The 20,082-nt window shown below is 46.2% G+C and overlaps 3 protein-coding genes across 4 annotated transcripts in view; 2 read left to right on the forward strand and 1 right to left on the reverse strand.

Moving 5' to 3' along the window:
• Positions 1–670: 670 nt before the first annotated feature.
• On the forward strand, positions 671–11,197 carry LOC137063809 (uncharacterized). The gene is made up of 6 exons (XM_067435076.1): positions 671–857; positions 2,348–2,955; positions 3,625–4,420; positions 4,696–4,883; positions 4,967–5,637; positions 10,312–11,197. The coding sequence occupies exons 1-6, from the start codon at positions 671–673 to the stop codon at positions 11,195–11,197; spliced, it is 3,336 nt and encodes a 1,111-aa protein (XP_067291177.1).
• Positions 11,198–14,024: 2,827 nt separating this feature from the next.
• LOC137063834 (cadherin-7) overlaps positions 14,025–20,082 on the forward strand; it is a 78,147-nt gene continuing 72,089 nt past the window's right edge. For both annotated transcript variants that reach the window (XR_010901441.1, XM_067435108.1), the window contains exons 1-2: positions 14,025–14,152; positions 18,443–18,896. Coding sequence is in view for 1 of the 2 variants with exons in the window: in XM_067435108.1 (XP_067291209.1) it covers positions 18,675–18,896 (222 nt within the window). In the remaining variant the exon portion in view is untranslated. The remainder of the gene's footprint in view (positions 14,153–18,442; positions 18,897–20,082) is intronic.
• LOC137063810 (uncharacterized) lies at positions 16,134–18,427 on the reverse strand. The gene is made up of 3 exons (XM_067435077.1): positions 18,411–18,427; positions 16,482–17,954; positions 16,134–16,440 (listed from the first exon to the last, which is right to left on the reverse strand). Exons 1-3 carry the CDS (start codon positions 18,425–18,427, stop codon positions 16,134–16,136), a joined length of 1,797 nt encoding a protein of 598 aa, XP_067291178.1.

Genomic DNA, 20,082 nt, shown 5'->3' on the forward strand with positions numbered 1-20,082 from the left:
ATTAAGTTCTCTGCATCAAGCCATCCCATAATATGCGTCATCACTCAAATTAATGCACGGCTCAGAATAATGTTACAGCATGAGTGTGAGACTACAATAACATTATAAAGTAATTATTCCATCACAAATAAATCTCTCAATCTAGTGTCTGTGTCTATAGGGTTATACACCTTTTACACAACATTATAATATTATTTCCAAATAAACATTATTATTATTATTATTATTATTATTATTATTATTATTATTATTATTATTATTATTTAAAATGATTATTGCCCCTGGCTCAGTAATGAACTCTTGTAATAAAGTAGCAGTGGCGGGGAAAGATTTTAAGCATCACCTCAAGATTAATCTAATCCTGTTTACATGAAATAAGCCTGAGCAGGTTTAAGCTTATGAACCGGTTGCTATGACAACAAGTCCAGGATGAGCATCGAAGAACCAAACAATCCGAGATCGAGCCAAATCATCAGCACTCAAATCCAGCGATCTGAGTTAGTGACGTATGAAGAACAGACCCCTGGTCTCAACAGTAGATCATTGACAAAACAGAACAAGGTCCACACTCAATAGTTAGAGTGCATAACAAACTCACTACTTATGGCAAGAAATCGAGAAATACAAGCAAATCCCGAGGGTGTTCATATCAAACACTCAAGGCCAGACAATGCCCGAGAGTCCAAGCAAGCCGGAGTGTGTTATCAGAGTCCGGTGTGAGCATCCTGAAGCGGATAAATGTGGAGAGGACAGCCTACACATCCCAATCCAGTGCTATAGCTTCACTTCCCAAAGTCTACACATCCCAATCCAGTGCTATAGCTTCACTTCCCACAGTCTACACATCCCAATCCAGTGTTAGAGCTTGACTTCCCACATCCTACACATCCCAATCCAGTGCTATAGCTTTACTTCCCTCAGCCTACACATCCCAATCCAGTTCTATAGCTTCACTTCCCTCAGCCTACACATCCCAATCCAGTGTTAGAGCTTCACTTCCCACATCCTACACATCCCAATCCAGTGCTATAGCTTCACTTCCCACATCCTACACATCCCAATCCAGTTTTAGAGCTTGACTTCCCACATCCTACACATCCCAATCCAGTGTTAGAGCTTGACTTCCCACATCCTACACATCCCAATCCAGTGCTATAGCTTCACTTCCCACATCCTACACATCCCAATCCAGTTTTAGAGCTTGACTTCCCACATCCTACACATCCCAATCCAGTGCTATAGCTTCACTTCCCACATCCTACACATCCCAATCCAGTTTTAGAGCTTGACTTCCCACATCCTACACATCCCAATCCAGTGCTATAGCTTCACTTCCCACAGTCTACACATCCCAATCCAGTGTTAGAGCTTGACTTCCCACATCCTACACATCCCAATCCAGTGCTATAGCTTCACTTCCCTCAGCCTACACATCCCAATCCAGTGCTACAGCTTCACTTCCCTCAGCCTACACATCCCAATCCAGTGCTATAGCTTCACTTCCCTCAGCCTACACATCCCAATCCAGTGCTATAGCTTCACTTCCCTCAGCCTACACATCCCAATCCAGTGTTAGAGCTTCACTTCCCACATCCTACACATCCCAATCCAGTGCTATAGCTTCACTTCCCACATCCTACACATCCCAATCCAGTTTTAGAGCTTGACTTCCCACATCCTACACATCCCAATCAAGTGCTATAGCTTTACTTCCCTCAGCCTACACATCCCAATCCAGTGCTATAGCTTCACTTCCCTCAGCCTACACATCCCAATCCAGTGTTAGAGCTTCACTTCCCTCAGCCTACACATCCCAATCCACTGCTTTAGCTTCACTTCCCTCAACCTACACATCCCAATCCAGTGTTATAGCTTCACTTCCCTCAGCCTACACATCCCAATCCAGTGCTATAGCTTCACTTCCCACAGTCTACACATCCCAATCCAGTGTTAGAGCTTCACTTCCCCATCCTACACATCCCAATCCAGTGCTTTAGCTTCACTTCCCTCAGCCTACACATCCCAATCCAGTGTTATAGCTTCACTTCCCTCAGCCTACACATCCCAATCCAGTGCTATAGCTTCACTTCCCTCAGCCTACACATCCCAATCCAGTGCTTTAGCTTCACTTCCCTCAACCTACACATCCCAATCCAGTGTTATAGCTTCACTTCCCTCAGCCTACACATCCCAATCCAGTGCTATAGCTTCACTTCCCACAGTCTACACATCCCAATCCAGTGTTAGAGCTTCACTTCCCCATCCTACACATCCCAATCCATTGCTTTAGCTTCACTTCCCTCAGCCTACACATCCCAATCCAGTGTTATAGCTTCACTTCCCTCAGCCTACACATCCCAATCCAGTGCTATAGCTTCACTTCCCACATCCTACACATCCCAATCCAGTGCTATAGCTTCACTTCCCACATCCTACACATCCCAATCCAGTGCTACAGCTTCACTTCCCACAGTCTACACATCCCAATCCAGTGTTAGAGCTTCACTTCCCTCAGCCTACACATCCCTAATCCAGTGTTATAGCTTCACTTCCCTCAGCCTACACATCCCAATCCAGTGCTATAGCTTCACTTCCCCATCCTACACATCCCAATCCAGTGCTTTAGCTTCACTTCCCACATCCTACACATCCCAATCCAGTGCTATAGCTTCAATTCCCCCATCCTACACATCCCAATCCAGTGCTATAGCTTCACTTCCCACATCCTACACATCCCGATCCAGTGCTATAGCTTCACTTCCCTCAGCCTACACATCCCAATCCAGTGTTAGAGCTTCACTTCCCTCAGCCTACACATCCCAATCCACTGCTTTAGCTTCACTTCCCTCAACCTACACATCCCAATCCAGTGTTATAGCTTCACTTCCCTCAGCCTACACATCCCAATCCAGTGCTATAGCTTCACTTCCCACAGTCTACACATCCCAATCCAGTGTTAGAGCTTCACTTCCCCATCCTACACATCCCAATCCAGTGCTTTAGCTTCACTTCCCTCAGCCTACACATCCCAATCCAGTGTTATAGCTTCACTTCCCTCAGCCTACACATCCCAATCCAGTGCTATAGCTTCACTTCCCTCAGCCTACACATCCCAATCCAGTGCTTTAGCTTCACTTCCCTCAACCTACACATCCCAATCCAGTGTTATAGCTTCACTTCCCTCAGCCTACACATCCCAATCCAGTGCTATAGCTTCACTTCCCACAGTCTACACATCCCAATCCAGTGTTAGAGCTTCACTTCCCCATCCTACACATCCCAATCCATTGCTTTAGCTTCACTTCCCTCAGCCTACACATCCCAATCCAGTGTTATAGCTTCACTTCCCTCAGCCTACACATCCCAATCCAGTGCTATAGCTTCACTTCCCACATCCTACACATCCCAATCCAGTGCTATAGCTTCACTTTCCACATCCTACACATCCCAATCCAGTGCTACAGCTTCACTTCCCACAGTCTACACATCCCAATCCAGTGTTAGAGCTTCACTTCCCTCAGCCTACACATCCCTAATCCAGTGTTATAGCTTCACTTCCCTCAGCCTACACATCCCAATCCAGTGCTATAGCTTCACTTCCCCATCCTACACATCCCAATCCAGTGCTTTAGCTTCACTTCCCACATCCTACACATCCCAATCCAGTGCTATAGCTTCAATTCCCCCATCCTACACATCCCAATCCAGTGCTATAGCTTCACTTCCCACATCCTACACATCCCGATCCAGTGCTATAGCTTCACTTCCCTCAGCCTACACATCCCAATCCAGTGCTTTAGCTTCACTTCCCCCATCCTACACATCCCAATCCAGTGCTTTAGCTTCACTTCCCTCAGCCTACACATCCTAATCCAGTGCTTTAGCTTCACTTCCCCATCCTACACATCCCAATCCAGTGCTATAGCTTCACTTCCCTCAGCCTACACATCCCAATCCAGTGCTTTAGCTTCACTTCCATCATCCTACACATCCCAATCCAGTGCTATAGCTTCACTTCCCACATCCTACACATCCCAATCCAGTGCTATAGCTTCACTTCCCCCATCCTACACATCCCAATCCACTGCTTTAGCTTCACTTTCCACATCATACACATCCCAATCCAGTGCTATAGCTTCACTTCCCCCATCCTACACATCCCAGTCCAGTGCTATAGCTTCACTTCCCCCATCCTACACATCCCAATCTAGTGCTATAGCTTCACTTCCCCCATCCTACACATCCCAATCCAGTGCTATAGCTTCACTTTCCCCATCCTACACATCCAAATCCAGTGCTTTAGCTTCACTTCCCCCATCCTACACATCCCAATCCAGTGCTATAGCTTCACTTTCCCCATCCTACACATCCAAATCCAGTGCTATAGCTTCACTTCCCCCATCCTACACATCCCAATCCAGTGCTTTAGCTTCACTTCCCCATCCTACACATCCCAATCCACTGCTATAGCTTCACTTCCCCCATCCTACACATCCCAATCCAGTGCTTTAGCTTCACTTCCCCCATCCTACACATCCCGATCCAGTGTTAGAGCTTCACTTCCCCATCCTACACATCCCAATCCAGTGTTATAGCTTCACTTCCCCCATCCTACACATCCCAATCCAGTGCTATAGCTTCACTTCCCACATCCTACACATCCCAATCCAGTGCTATAGCTTCACTTTCCCACAGCCTACACATCCCAATCCACTGCTATAGCTTCACTTCCCCCATCCTACACATCCCAATCCAGTGTTATAGCTTCACTTCCCCCATCCTACACATCCCAATCCAGTGCTATAGCTTCACTTCCCACAGCCTACACATCCCAATCCAGTGCTTTAGCTTCACTTCCCCCATCCTACACATCCCAATCCAGTGTTAGAGCTTCACTTCCCCCATCCTACACATCCCAATCCAGTGTTATAGCTTCACTTCCCCCATCCTGCACATCCCAATCCAGTGCTATAGCTTCACTTCCCCCATCCTACACATCCCAATCCAGTGCTATAGCTTCTCTTTCCCCATCCTACACATCCAAATCCAGTGCTTTAGCTTCACTTCCCCCATCCTACACATCCCAATCCAGTGCTATAGCTTCACTTTCCCCATCCTACACATCCAAATCCAGTGCTATAGCTTCACTTCCCCCATCCTACACATCCCAATCCAGTGCTTTAGCTTCACTTCCCCATCCTACACATCCCAATCCACTGCTATAGCTTCACTTCCCCCATCCTACACATCCCAATCCAGTGCTTTAGCTTCACTTCCCCCATCCTACACATCCCGATCCAGTGTTAGAGCTTCACTTCCCCCATCCTACACATCCCAATCCAGTGTTATAGCTTCACTTCCCCCATCCTACACATCCCAATCCAGTGCTATAGCTTCACTTCCCACATCCTACACATCCCAATCCAGTGCTATAGCTTCACTTTCCCACAGCCTACACATCCCAATCCACTGCTATAGCTTCACTTCCCCCATCCTACACATCCCAATCCAGTGTTATAGCTTCACTTCCCCCATCCTACACATCCCAATCCAGTGCTATAGCTTCACTTCCCACAGCCTACACATCCCAATCCAGTGCTTTAGCTTCACTTCCCCCATCCTACACATCCCAATCCAGTGTTAGAGCTTCACTTCCCCCATCCTACACATCCCAATCCAGTGTTATAGCTTCACTTCCCCCATCCTGCACATCCCAATCCAGTGCTATAGCTTCACTTCCCCCATCCTACACATCCCAATCCAGTGCTATAGCTTCACTTCCCCCATCCTACACATCCCAATCCACTGCTATAGCTTCACTTCCCCCATCCTACACATCTCAATCCAGTGCTTTAGCTTCACTTCCCCATCCTACACATCCCAATCCACTGCTATAGCTTCACTTCCCCCATCCTACACATCCCAATCCAGTGCTTTAGCTTCACTTCCCCCATCCTACACATCCCAATCCAGTGCTTTAGCTTCACTTCCCCCATCCTACACATCCCAATCCAGTGTTAGAGCTTCACTTCCCCTATCCTACACATCCCAATCCAATGCTTTAGCTTCACTTCCCCCATCCTACACACCCTAATCCACTGCTTTAGTTTCACTTCCCACAGTCTACACACCCCAATCCAGTGCTATAGCTTAATTTCCTCAGCCTAAACATCCCAATCCAGACTTACAAAAAAGGGGAGAGTAATAGAAGCAACGGAACAGACAAGGCCAAAAACCTGTAAGAGCTGTAAGAAATCTCAATTAATTAGCACAATACACAATTTTTTTTTTTTTTTTTTTTTTTTTTTTAAAGACAGACATCTACAACAAAAACTCCCGTCCGCACAGTGCCGAACACTGGATTTTGATAGCTAAGATAGCTACAACCCATTAGGACTAAGGCTGTTGCCCCAGCTGTTGTCGTTAATGCAGATTCAGTGGCCCAATGGGTTGGTTTTGTATTCTAGCTAAACGCGCAGCAATAGCCATCTACAACAAAAACTCACGTACGCAATATACAGAACACTGGATTCTGATAGTTATGATTACTATGTAACATACCCGCCTGAAGGCGCAAATCCGGATGAGAGACGTAGATATGATCCAGGAGTGTGCGCTTTTTGGTCGTTGCTGTGGTGATCAGTAAGTGCTATTCTGTATTGGTCAAGTGCAAATGGAAAAGATGTGTCTTAAGATGTTTTTTAAGAATGGCTACAGACTCGGCAGCACGAATTGAGATCGGCAGGTCATTCCACCAGGTAGGAACGGTCCAGGAAAATGTCCGTGAGAGCGATTTCATGCCTCTTTGGGATGGAACCACGAGGCGCCGCTCGTTCGCAGAACGCAAGCTTCTGGAGGGTGTGTAAGTCTGAGCAAGTGAATTTAGGTATATTGGTGCCGAGCCAGAGGTTGTTTTGTAGGCGATAACTAGTGCCTTGAATTTGATGCGAGCAGCCATTGGCAACCAGTGCAGTTTGATGAAGAGAGGCGTAACATGCGCTCTCTTCAGCTCATTAAAGACCACTCTCGCCGCTGCATTCTGGATCAGCTGCAAGGGTTTGATAGTGCATGCTGGAAGCCCAGCCAGAAGAGCATTACAATAATCCAGTCTGGAGAGAACAAGAGCTTGAATCAGGAGTTGTGCAGCCTGTTCTGATAGGAAGGGTCTAATCTTTCTAATGTTGTATAAAGCAAATCTGCAGGACCGGGCTGTTGCAGTAATGTGGTCAGTGAAGTTTAACTGGTCATCAATCACAACTCCAAGGTTTCTTGCTGTCCTTGATGGAGTTATGGTCGATGAACCAAGCTGAATGGAGAAATTTTGATGAAGTGCTGGGTTGGTTGAGAAGACAAGTAATTCTGTCTTTGCAAGATTGAGTTTAAGATGATGCTCTTTCATCCAGTCAGAAATGTCTGTCAGACAGGCAGCGATACGAACACTGACTGTAGGATCATCTGGTTGAAATGAGAAGTAGAGTTGAGTGTCATCCGCATAGCAGTGATAGGAGAAGCCGTGTTTCTGAATGACAGAACCTAATGATGACATGTAGATGGAGAAGAGAAGTGGTCCAAGGACTGAGCCCTGGGGAACCCCAGTAGCCAGATTATAAGACTTAGACACTTCACCTCTCCATGACACCCTGTAGGACCTACCAGAGAGGTAAGACCTGAACCACTGGAGAGCAGATCCTGAGATCCCCGTCCTCTTAAGTGTTGACAGGAGGATCTGGTGGTTAACTGTGTCAAAAGCAGCAGACAGATCCAGCAGAATGAGCACTGAGGATTTGGAAGCTGCTTTTGCCAGTCGCAGTGCCTCAGTTACCGAGAGCAAGGCCGTCTCAGTCGAATGGCCGCTTTTGAAGCCGGATTGGTTGTTGTCTAGGAGGTTGTCCCTTTCAAGAAACATAGAGAGTTGATTGAACACAACTCGCTCAAGGGTCTTTGCAATGAAAGGCAGAAGGGATACCGGTCGGTAGTTTTCTAAAAGTGCTGGATTCAGAGAGGGTTTCTTAAGCAGTGGGGTTACCCGAGCCTGCTTAAATGCTGTGGGAAAGGTTCCCGTGTGAAGAGAAGTGTTGACAATGTGAGTGAGTGCAGGAGTGATTGAAGAAGAAATAGCCTGAAGGAGGTGAGTGGGAATAGGATCAAGTGGACAGGTAGTAGGGTGGTTGGAAAGGATGAGTTTAGAAATATCTGCCTCGGAGAGTGGAGAGAAGGATGGAAGCGTGTTCGTGTTAGTTGTTGAGATGTGCGTGTCAGTTAGTGATGAGGAGAACTGTTTGCTAATGAGAGCTGTTTTGTTGGTGAAAAATGATGCAAAGTCATCAGCTGTAAGAGTTGATGAAGGAGGGGGAGGAGGTGGACAAAGGATAGAGGAGAATGTTTTAAAGAGTTGGCGAGAGTCAGAGCAATTGTTGATTTTGTTGTGGTAGTATGTTGTTTTAGCAGTGGAGACATTTGTAGAGAAAGAAGAGAGAAGAGACTGATAAAAGGCAAGGTCAGTATTGTTTTTAGATTTATGCCATTTCCTCTCTGCCGCCCTGAGTCCAGAGCGATGTTCACGGAGAACTTCAGACAGCCAGGGGGCAGATGGGGTGGGGCGGGCTGGTCTGGATGAAAGGGGGCAAAAACTGTCTAAGGAGGATGTTAGAGTGGAGCAAAGAGTGTCGGTAGCACTGTTAGTGTCCAGTGCTGAGAACTGAGCAGGTGGAGGGAGTGAAGATGAAACCATAGTGGATAGGCGAGAGGGAGAGAGTGAGCGTAGATTACGCCGAAAGGTAATCTGTGTAGGAGTATGTTTTGTATCAGGAGTCAGTATGAGGTTAAGAGTGATGAGAAAGTGGTCTGAGGTGTGTAATGGAGTAACTAAAGTGTTGTCCGTGGAGCAGTTGCGTGTGTAGACCAGGTCTAATTGGTTACCTGATCTGTGAGTAGCCGTAGTAGATACTAACTTAAGGTCAAATGAAGTCAGTAGAGTGCTGAAGTCTGCAGCTAGGTGTTTATCAAGATGGATGTTGAAGTCGCCAAGCAGAATCAGTGGAGTGCCATCCTCAGGGAAGCTAGAAAGTAACACATCCAACTCCTCCACAAAGTTACCGAGGTGACCTGGAGGACGATAGACCACTACCACATGGATTTTAACAGGGTGAGTAATAGTGATTGAGTGCGATTCAAATGAATTGGCCGGTAGAGACGGTAATGGATCAAATTTCCAATCATTTGAGATAAGCAAACCAGTACCCCCACCCCTCCCAATAGGCCGAGGAGTGTGTGAAAAAGTATAATTGCTTGAGAGTGCTGCAGGAGTGGCAGTGTCCTCTGGTTTGATCCAGGTCTCAGTTAGGGCCATGAGGCTAAGCTGAGAATGAGTCCCAATAGATGAAATAAAGTCTGCTTTGTTTACAGCCGACTGGCAATTCCAGAGACCAATTGGAATAAAGAGTAAAGTAGCAGAGGATGTTAGGATATAGCGCAAATTATTAGGATTACGGCGTCTCGTGCGTACGGAGCGTGATTTACGAGTGCTAGTAGTTATAGTTGAGATTTGAAAGCACATGATGAAAAGGCCAGATAGGAATTAGAGCCGAACACAAATAATGAAAGGAAGATGATACTCAAGTGGCTTGTCGAGGTCCTTGCTCGCGAGGAGTTGCACAGGGAAGAGTTGAAGTCTTTACACTCGTCGGTCTTCACACAAGGAGGGCTTCACACTGCCGCTTCCGCTGCCGCGGACTATCACGCTATTTATACTCACTTGAGTATCGTTATTGAAAGCAGCTGGGAACGCCCCCAACAAACTCGCTTCCAATGTGGCAATGAACCAACAAATGCTAACTCAACAAATGCTAACTCCCACACACACCCAGAGAATATACCAAAACTAATAATACACACCTCAGCACTACACAGACACACTTATCCAACAACAAATGAACAAACAATCAAATGAGAAAAGTTACAAACACTTACGGAGTAGTTGTCTATCAGTCAATTGAATTGCTTCTCTCTAGCCAAAATGTTTCAAACACACAAGGCTTTTAATACCTCGCTGGCCACGCCCCCAACAAACTCGCTTCCAATGTGGCAATGACCAAACAAATGCTAACTCAACAAATGCTAACTCCCACACACACCCAGAGAATATACCAAAACTAATAATACACACCTCAGCACTACACAGACACACTTATCCAACAACAAATGAACAAACAATCAAATGAGAAAAGTTACAAACACTTACAGAGTAGTTGTCTATCAGTCAATTGAATTGCTTCTCTCTAGCTAGTGAAGCTTTAGCTTCACTTCCCTCAGCCTACACATACCAATCCAGTGCTACAGCTTCACTTCCCACAGTCTACACATCCCAATCCAGTGCTATAGCTTCACTTCCCCCATCCTACACATCCCAATCCAGTGCTATAGCTTCACTTCCCCATCCTACACATCCCAATCCAGTGCTTTAGCTTCACTTCCCCCATCCTACACATCCCAATCCACTGCTATAGCTTCACTTCCCCCATCCTACACATCCCAATCCACTGCTTTAGTTTCACTTCCCACAGTCTACACATCCCAATCCAGTGCTATAGCTTCATTTCCCACATCCTACACATCCCAATCCAGTGCTATAGCTTCACTTCTCACAGTCTACACATCCCAATCCAGTGCTATAGCTTCACTTCCCACAGTCTACACATCCCAATCCAGTGCTATAGCTTCATTTCCCACATCCTACACATCCCAATCCAGTGCTATAGCTTCACTTCTCACAGTCTACACATCCCAATCCAGTGCTATAGTTTCACTTCCCACAGTCTACACATCCCAATCCAGTGCTATAGCTTCACTTCCCACAGTCTACACATCCCAATCCAGTGCTATAGCTTCACTTCCCACAGTCTACACATCCCAATCCAGTGCTATAGCTTCACTTCCCACAGTCTACACATCCCAATCCAGTGCTATAGCTTCACTTCCCACAGTCTACACATCCCAATCCAGTGCTATATCTTCACTTCCCTCAGCCTACACATCCCAATCCAGTGCTATAGCTTCACTTCCCACAGTCTACACATCCCAATCCAGTGCTATAGCTTCACTTCCCACAGTCTACACATCCCAATCCAGTGCTATAGCTTCACTTCCCACAGTCTACACATCCCAATCCAGTGCTATAGCTTCAATTCTCGTCTCCTGAGATCCCTTCATCTGATTCTTTCTTGAAGATAGCATAGAGAAATCTTGATATCCCGATATTCTCTGCTTGTGTGCACAACAATGTGAACGTTAATAATTATCTGTCTGGCCATTAACTTTTAAAGGCATTGTTATGCGTTAATTTGAGGAGAGCCCCTGCATGAGAGACCCGCAGATCAACGTGCTGCTTCTTCTTTTCTCTGATATGAAATGTGGAGGATGATTGACAGGCCGGTGTACAGTGACAGGATGTGAGTAAGTATGCAGCAGAGCGTGTGTTAAAGATGCAATTTAATCACATCTTAGTTTGTCCAAAATACTCTTCTGGTAAAAACTGAAAAGTTGGAACTTTTTCTTCACAAAAAAAATACATATCTTTAAGGAGTAGTATAAGTAGGAGAACTGAGACGCAACAATGGTTGAGCTAAAAAAATAAAGATGGCGTCTGAAAGTTGAGACTGGTGGTCAGTTTGAGTGTAAATGTATATTTTCAGTGTAGACAGGTGTTGACAGACATCAGCCTTTACATGACTGAAATCACAACAGTGAGCATCTTAAAGTAGGACAACACAAAGCAAAGTGTTCTCCATCCTGCAACTCACTCTAATTCCAGGGGAATAAATGCATTTCACAAAATAATTATTTCTGCAACAAATTGATTTGCAGTCCTCTGTAAAGCTCGACTGTAATCAGTGGCAGTAATGAATGTGATCAAGGTTTAATCTTCACACTGAAGGGTAAGAATTATGATTAGACTGTTAACAGATTTTACACTTCCCTCCTTTACACTTTCGCTTCTCTTTCATTAGCGCACTATGTATCTATGTTTTAGATAAAGTAAATCAGGTATAACTGTACCATTGACCTTTGTGGATCTCTGGCTTATCATTGTCCATTAAAGCCTCATCACAGCTCTGTCAGAGTCCAGTAATGTCATGCGTTCCGCTCTCACCGTGGAGATTTTTAGAAGCACACCTGAGGTTTTCTCTGATTACACTATTTTAAACACCCGTACTACGGTGACATATTGCTGCCACATACATATAGTTTTTTTCCACTCAATTATGTCGTTAGAACAAGATATTGTGTAATTTTATCAACATCTTTTCTCGTAATAACGAGATATGGTGTATATTTTTTCTCGTTAAAACCTCAAATATTTTATCCTAATAAGAACATGATGTGTACAAAATATACCTTTATCCACATTAGCGAATTTATAGACTAGCCTATGTGCATTTGTCACACTTCCATGTTTGAAAAGCAGAAGCAAGCTTAGTGTACTAGGCTACTTAGTGTATCAATGACAGTGGCAGTGCCCATAGAACAGAATTGTTGTAATTTATTGATGTAGTCTACATTTCATAACAGGCAATTAGTTGGTGAAACATTGATTACAATTAAAATAAAATTCACTTTTAAAAAAGATTTTCTACAAAACTAAACTCAATGAAGCCATACAGGGGTGCGTTTCCCAAAAGCATCATTATCCAACTATGGTTGCAAGTTCTGTCATTATCAGCATAGTTTAACCAGTCGGTGTGTGACGAGGTGTGGTGGAACAATGGTCCCGCACAAGAAATGATTGCAAGGCCGCAATAGCTCTGTTGTGCAAGGGGTTTTTATTGACAGTGCGTTAAAAAAAGCAGATTTTCTATGTTCTGAGTGAACCCCAGGTGCTTCTTATTTAATCCCATTTGCTGATATAGTACTATATTTATTTCTACGTAAGCATAGTGTAACAGGTGAGTCCACTGGAGGCAAGATGTAGAACCCAAGTGGTTCATTCAGAGAATATCCAAAACATAAAACAAAGACATGGCAAAAACAATAAACAAAAGACTTGACTTGGCTTGGCGAGACTTTACTAAACGTTACACAGGAACAGACTTGACTATGATACAAACACTCACCAACAGGGTGACAACATCACATTCAATAGTAGACAAGAGAACATACACAATTCAACAACTGACATTCACCACGTCTACTTTTCACATATTTAAAACGAAAAATTAAAATCTGCACAGAAAAAACCTCATTGAAACAATCAAAAAGTTATTTCGTCATTTCAAACAATGGTTTTAACCTGGCACCGTATATAAAACAGTGAAAAACAGTCTGTTTTTCAGCACAAAAAGGGCAATATTGACTCGTGTCAGGATTTAAAAGAGAAAGAAAAGCATTGACTGCGATTATCCCATGTAAAACCCTCCAATGAATGTCAGCTGGTTGATTGGTTAATGGTGGCTTATATATCGCTCTCCACTCTGGCTCGACATTTTCATTTAGTCCCAAAGCATCCCGCCAAGGTGTGTCCACTTTCTGATGTAACCCTTTTTTTGTTAAAAAACTTTACACACAACTGTTTTCCATTAACATCACTAAAATCCAAATACATACTCTTTAATTCTAGAAAAATACCAGAGTGATTCTCTAGATTGGGGGATAAGAACAATTTAGGGAAGGGGTCCATGTCATCAGAAAGAGTCAGTCCTTCACAATAGTCCTTGAGCATCTTCCTCTGATGTAAGAGCCGATCGCCGATCCTCTTATTAGACTCATTGCTCGAACAGATTTGATCTTCACACAAGCAGCCATTTCCTCAACATTTCCTAATCCAGCCCCTGCTGAACATACAAGCTTTTTTAAGTTTGTGATACCAGCTCGAATAAACAGTTCAGTCAGTGTGTGTGTGTGTGTGTGAGGGAGAGAGAGAGAGAGAGAGAGAGAGAGAGAGAGAGAGAGAGAGAGAGAGAGAGAGAGAGAGAGAGAGAGAGAGAGAGAGAGAGAGAGAGAGAGAGGCGCGTCTCCTCACACTCGTTCATGTGCGCACGAGAGGATCTGACTCTGGTCTGTCTTTTCTCTCTGACAGCTTTCCTTACTTGAGCTTGTCGGGTCAACACGGTCATATCGAAGCGAGAACTTCTGCCATGTTTCTCGACAGTCACGTTAGGTGAGTTTTTATGTGTGTCTGTGATTAATGAGATGTTATTTACTTCCATAAAACAACATTAAGAGAATATTTGGCTTTGAATTGTCTTCATGTTACATGGTTTTACATGAACATCAGTAGACAGTCTCAGTCAGTCTTCAGATGTGTTCAGATCAGAGGCTTTAAGATGCATTCAAATATGTAAATTGAAACTATTTAAATGTAAACTTTGTATCTCTTATGCGTTAAAGCCTACATGGGGTCTATTATCTTACTTTAAAGGACAGTCAATTAAACAGCAAGGAACATTAATCAGAAGCTATTATATTTGTAAATCATATTTTTCTTATCTTTTTAACCTTTTTTTATATAATGTAAGTTAACCAGAAGCATAATGCCTATATCCAGACGGAGGCATGAATTTTGCACTATACTGACTTTGATAATCAAATAATAATAATAATAATAATAATAATAATAATAATAATAATAATAATAATAATAATAATAATAATATTAAAAAAGTCATTACAAAATAGTAATAATTGTTGATATTAGTTATTAATTATTATTACATGTCTTTGGCAGAAACCACCCATTATCTTCTCATTAGTCTGTCTGTACCCGCTCTCGCATTCACTTTAAACTGATTCTGAATGAAAATGTCATCCATCCACGAACTGATCTGGTGTTTTCTCTATAGAGCACATGCACATCAAATATTGTTAGAATGTAAAAGTTGCTAATTTTACAAAAAACAAAAATCAACAACAAAAAAATGCATACTCTTAAAGGCTTAAATATACATTCAACCATTTCTTAGTTTGTTATAAAAAGTATATTCATGTCTTTGTGTTCGCTGAATACTGGACTGACTATTATATGTGCATAATGAACATATTTATATTATATATTAAATGTATTTATTACATATTATATTGTTTGCCTAAAATCTCTTCTGCATATCAAAAGCTTGACGCTGCATGCAAGGCACTGCATTAGTTAGGGTTAGAATTTTAAACTGAATTTTGTTTCATTCCATATTTTATTTGACTCATACAATGTGAAAATGTCTATTTCTTTGTGTATGTAATTAAAATTGAATATATATATTTAAAACCACTGACAATACTGAATATAACATTTTGCAGTAATGAATACCAACATAAACTCGAAGTCCTGCTTTCTGTGGGTTTTTGCTGCTTCACATTTTAGTGTAAATTGTGATGCCTTTTATTTTTCAGGATTCTTTCATGAATAAGAACATAATTTATGTTAAATAGAAATCCTACATGTATTTTCTGTCACATTTGATTAAGTATATATATATATATATATATATATGTGTGTGTGTGTGTGTGTAAGTGTGTGTGTGTGTGTGTGTGTGTGTGTGTGTGTGTGTGTGTGTGTGTGTGTGTTTGTGTTGCAGCAGAGATGAAGCAGGATCTGAGAACTTTATTCAAAAACAAACTCAAATACTCACGAACAGGGCAGAACAACCAACCCGACGTAGAACTGCCAATGAACAGAAAGACACACAGGGCTTAAGTACACTGCAACCAGAGGAACTGATGAGACTAAACTAGACACACCTGAACTCTCTCAGATAACATACTGATACGGGACAGAACAAGAAAACCAGCCAAGAAACAAACATGAACACACTCAAACCGTGACTGTACTCCCTCCTCCCGAATAATCGTCAGAGTATTGTATGGCTGGACTGGAGGCTGACAAGGGCGTGGCTTAGGGTGGGGCAGGTCTAGGGGCCCAGGGTGGGGCAGGTGTAGGGGCCCAGTGTGGAGCAGGTGTAGGGGCCCAGGGTGGGGCAGGTGTAGGGGCCCAGGGTGGGGCAGGTCTAGGGGCCCAGGGTGGGGCAGGTGTAGGGGCCCAGTGTGGAGCAGGTGTAGGGGCCCAGGGTGGGGCAGGTGTAGGGGCCCAGGGTGGGGCAGGTGTAGGGGCCCAGTGTGGAGCAGGTGTAGGGGCCCAGGGTGGGGCAGGTCTAGGGGCCCAGGGTGGGGCAGGTATCGGGGTCCAGTGTGGAGCAGGTATCGGGGTCCAGGGTGGGGCAGGTGTAGGGGCCCAGTGTGGAGCAGGTGTAGGGGCCCAGGGTGGAGCAGGTGTAGGGGCCCAGGTTGGGGCAGGTGTAGGGGCTCAGGGTGGGGCAGGTGTAGGGGCCCAGTGTGGAGCAGGTGTAGGGGCCTAGTGTGGAGCAGGTGTAGGGACCCAGGGTGGGGCAGGTGTAGGGGCCCAGGGTGGAGCAGGCATAGGGGCCCAGGGTGGGGCAGGTGTAGGGGCCCAGGGTGGGACTTAGGGTGGAGCAGGTATCAGGGTCCAGGGTTGAGCAGGCGTAGGGGCCCAGGGTGGGGCAGGTATAGGGGCCCAGGGTGGGGCAGTTATCGGGGTCCAGGGTGGAGCATGTGTAGGGGCCCAGGGTGGGGCAGGTATCAGGGTCCAGGGTGGAGCAGGCATAGGGGCCCAGGGTGGGGCAGGCATAGGGGCCCAGGGTGGAGCAGGTATCGGGGTCCAGGGTGGAGCAGGCGTAGGGGCCCAGGGTGGGGCAGTTATCGGGGTCCAGGGTGGAGCAGGTATCGGGGTCCAGTGTGGAGCAGGTGTAGGGGTCCAGTGTGGAGCAGGTGTAGGGGTCCAGTGTGGAGCAGGTACCGGGGTCCAGTGTGGAGCAGGCATCGGGGACCAGTGTGGAGCAGGTATCGGGGTCCAGTGTGGAGCATGTGTAGGGGTCCAGTGTGGAGCAGGCATCGTGGACCAGTGTGGAGCAGGTATCGGGGTCCAGTGTGGAGCAGGTATCGGGGTCCAGTGTGGAGCATGTGTAGGGGTCCAGTGTGGAGCAGGCGTAGGGCCCCAGGGTGGAGCAGGTATCGGGGTCCAGGGTGGAGCAGGTGTAGGGCCCCAGGGTGGAGTAGGTATCGTGGTCCAGTGTGGAGCAGGCATCGGGGACCAGTGTGGAGCAGGTATCGAGGTCCAGTGTGGAGCAGGTATCGGGGTCCAGTGTGGAGCAGGTATCGGGGTCCAGTGTGGAGCAGGTATCGGGGTCCAGTGTGGAGCAGGTGTAGGGGCCCAGGGTGGGGTGCAGGTGTCGGGGTCCAGTGTGGAGCAGGTATCGGGGTCCAGTGTGGAGCAGGTGTAGGGGCCCAGTGTGCAGCAGGTATCGGGGTCCAGTGTGGAGCAGGTGTAGGGGCCCAGTGTGGAGCAGGTATCGGGGTCCAGTGTGGAGTAGGTATCGGGGTCCAGTGTGGAGCAGGTATCAGGGTCCAGTGTGGAGCAGGTATCGGGGTCCAGTGTGGAGCAGGTGTAGGGGCCCAGTGTGGAGCAGGTATCGGGGTCCAGTGTGGAGCTGGTATCGGGGTCCAGTGAGGAGCAGGTATCGGGGTCCAGTGTGGAGCAGGTGTAGGGGCCCAATGTGGAGCAGGTGTAGGGGTCCAGTGGGGAGCAGGTATCGGGGTCCAGTGTGGAGCAGGTGTAGGGGTCCAGTGTGGAGCAGGTGTAGGGGTCCAGTGTGGAGCAGGTATCGGGGTCCAGTGTGGAGCAGGTGTAGGGGCCCAGTGTGGGGCAGGTATCGGGGTCCAGTGTGGAGCAGGTATCGGGGTCCAGTGTGGAGCAGGTGTTGGGGCCCAGGGTGGAGCAGGTGTAGGGGCCCTGGGTGGAGCAGGTGTAGGGGCCCTGGGTGGGGTGCAGGTGTCGGGGTCCAGTGTGGAGCAGGTGTAGGGGCCCAGGGTGGAGCAGGTGTAGGGGCCCAGGATGGGGTGCAGGTGTCGGGGTCCAGTGTGGAGCAGGTGTAGGGGCCCAGGTGTAATGATTGACTCTGGGGCATTGAATTATTAATATAATGCAATAATTTCTCTAATAATGCCCGTTGTACTTACACATATTCATTATTCATCACATTATGTGTTATTGTGCTATTTTAAGGGGAAAAACACCATTCCACAGAAGGGTGACACATTAAAGGAAAACACATTTTTATGGTTCAAAATGGCGTCCTATATACATTTTCCCTTAAATTGCAATACCAGAATAAAAAAATATGTTTATAAAAATTGCGACTGGCATTTAAAAATCCATTTGCACCATTTGCCATCGTTCCAGCTATAGCGGGAAAACAACAACAACTGTAGAGAGGGTTTTTCACAGTAATACACCCTAATAATCATGACAAGATGAACCGACTGCTTTTAGCAACATCCTGCCCAACACCCAAGCATCGCAGTGCGGATTGGCTGGAAAAACACTTCTTCAGAAACTCGGCAGATCCTCTCACTCTTGTTTCTCACTCATCTCTTTCTCTGATAGGCATCAAAACTCCTCACGCAGATGAACCATGAGCGACCCGTCCTTCAGAGTGACATCACTGTCATCCCATCAGGGTTTTCTGGGTTTTCTGCATCAAAAACTTTGAAAAATCCACAAACTGCAAGAGTTGGACATTTCATTCTCTGCTGGGTTTTTTGTTGGTGGTGTTTCAGAACGTTTGTGTTTTGTTTAGTCTCTGACCGTCTCGTGTGGTGATCCTTCACGATCCCAGATGGGTTTTTGTGTCCGTCTCGTATGTTGTGCCGCCTGGCTCCTGGCTGTCCAGAACATGAGCCGGTGGGGACTGATGTCTGCTGAACCGACCCATGACCAACCTCTGGAGAACCACAGACATTCACAGGACGCTCTGCAGAGACAGAAACGTAACTGGGTTTGGAATCAGTTCTTTGTGCTTGAGGAATACACCGGGACAGAGCCGCTGTATGTAGGCAAGGTAAGAACTCTTCCCTCGTTTCCCACATGAAAGTCTTGTTTTTTTAAATAATCTCCACATAAGTTTTGTGTTTAGAATAATTGAATACATGCAGTCAAGTCCTAACATGTACAGGTCCTTGTTTTGTTCTCTCTGCCCATGCACTAATACAACATTCCCAGATAGCAAAATTGCTCTGGCCCAGATCCGGCCCACACTTGACACTTTCATCTGGCCCACTACCCGCGTGGAATGATGGCACTTGGGCGGTCCGCTCCTGTTTGCCAGATTTAGGCCGCAATCAAGCCATAGCAACGCCGCATGTCAGCCATGAACAAAACGCATGAAGCAGAACTGGCCCACATCTGGCCCAGATAGCAAAATTGCTCTGGCCCAGATCTGGCCCACACTTGACACTTTCATCTGGCCCACTACCCGCGTGGAATGATGGCACTTGGGCGGTCCACTCCCGTTTGTCAGATTTAGGCCACAATCAAGCCATAGCAACGCCGCATGTCAGCCATGAACAAAACGCATGAAGCAGAACTGGCCCACATCTGGCCCAGATAGCAAAATTGCTCTGGCCCAGATCCGGCCCACACTTGACACTATCATCTGGCCCACTACCCGCGTGGAATGATGGCACTTGGGCGGTCCACTCCCGTTTGTCAGATTTAGGCCACAATCAAGCCATAGCAACGCCGCATGTCAGCCATGAACAAAACGCATGAAGCAGAACTGGCCCACATCTGGCCCAGATAGCAAAATTGCTCTGGCCCAGATCCGGCCCACACTTTACACTATCATCTGGCCCACTACCCGCGTGGAATGATGGCACTTGGGCGGTCCGCTCCCGTTTGTCAGATTTAGGCCACAATCAAGCCATAGCAACGCCGCATGTCAGCCATGAAAAAAACGCATGAAGCAGAACTGGCCCACATCTGGCCCAGATAGCAAAATTGCTCTGGCCCAGATCCGGCCCACACTTGACACTTTCATCTGGGCCACTACCCGCGTGGAATGATGGCACTTGGGCGGTCCACTCCCGTTTGTCAGATTTAGGCCACAATCAAGCCATAGCAACGCCGCATGTCAGCCATGAACAAAACGCATGAAGCAGAACTGGCCCACATCTGGCCCAGATAGCAAAATTGCTCTGGCCCAGATCCGGCCCACACTTTACACTTTCATCCTGGCCCACTACCCG

The sequence above is a fragment of the Pseudorasbora parva genome, chromosome 24, assembly GCF_024679245.1.
Source record: "Pseudorasbora parva isolate DD20220531a chromosome 24, ASM2467924v1, whole genome shotgun sequence".
Lineage (NCBI taxonomy): Eukaryota > Metazoa > Chordata > Actinopteri > Cypriniformes > Gobionidae > Pseudorasbora > Pseudorasbora parva.

Bases quoted from the DNA above. Each gene is read 5' to 3' on its own strand.
- LOC137063809 (XM_067435076.1), top strand. From the start codon at position 671: ATGCCCGAGAGTCCAAGCAAGCCGGAGTGTGTTATCAGAGTCCGGTGT. The intron at 858-2,347 runs GTTAGAGCTTGA...CACTTCCCTCAG, and splicing joins TCTACACATCCCAATCCAGT to CCTACACATCCCAATCCAGT. The intron at 4,884-4,966 runs GTTAGAGCTTCA...ATCCCAATCCAG, and splicing joins CCTACACATCCCAATCCAGT to TGCTATAGCTTCACTTCCCC.
- LOC137063810 (XM_067435077.1), bottom strand. The intron at 16,441-16,481 runs GCCTGCTCAACC...CTCCACCCTAAG, and splicing joins GCCCCACCCTGGGCCCCTAC to TCCCACCCTGGGCCCCTACA.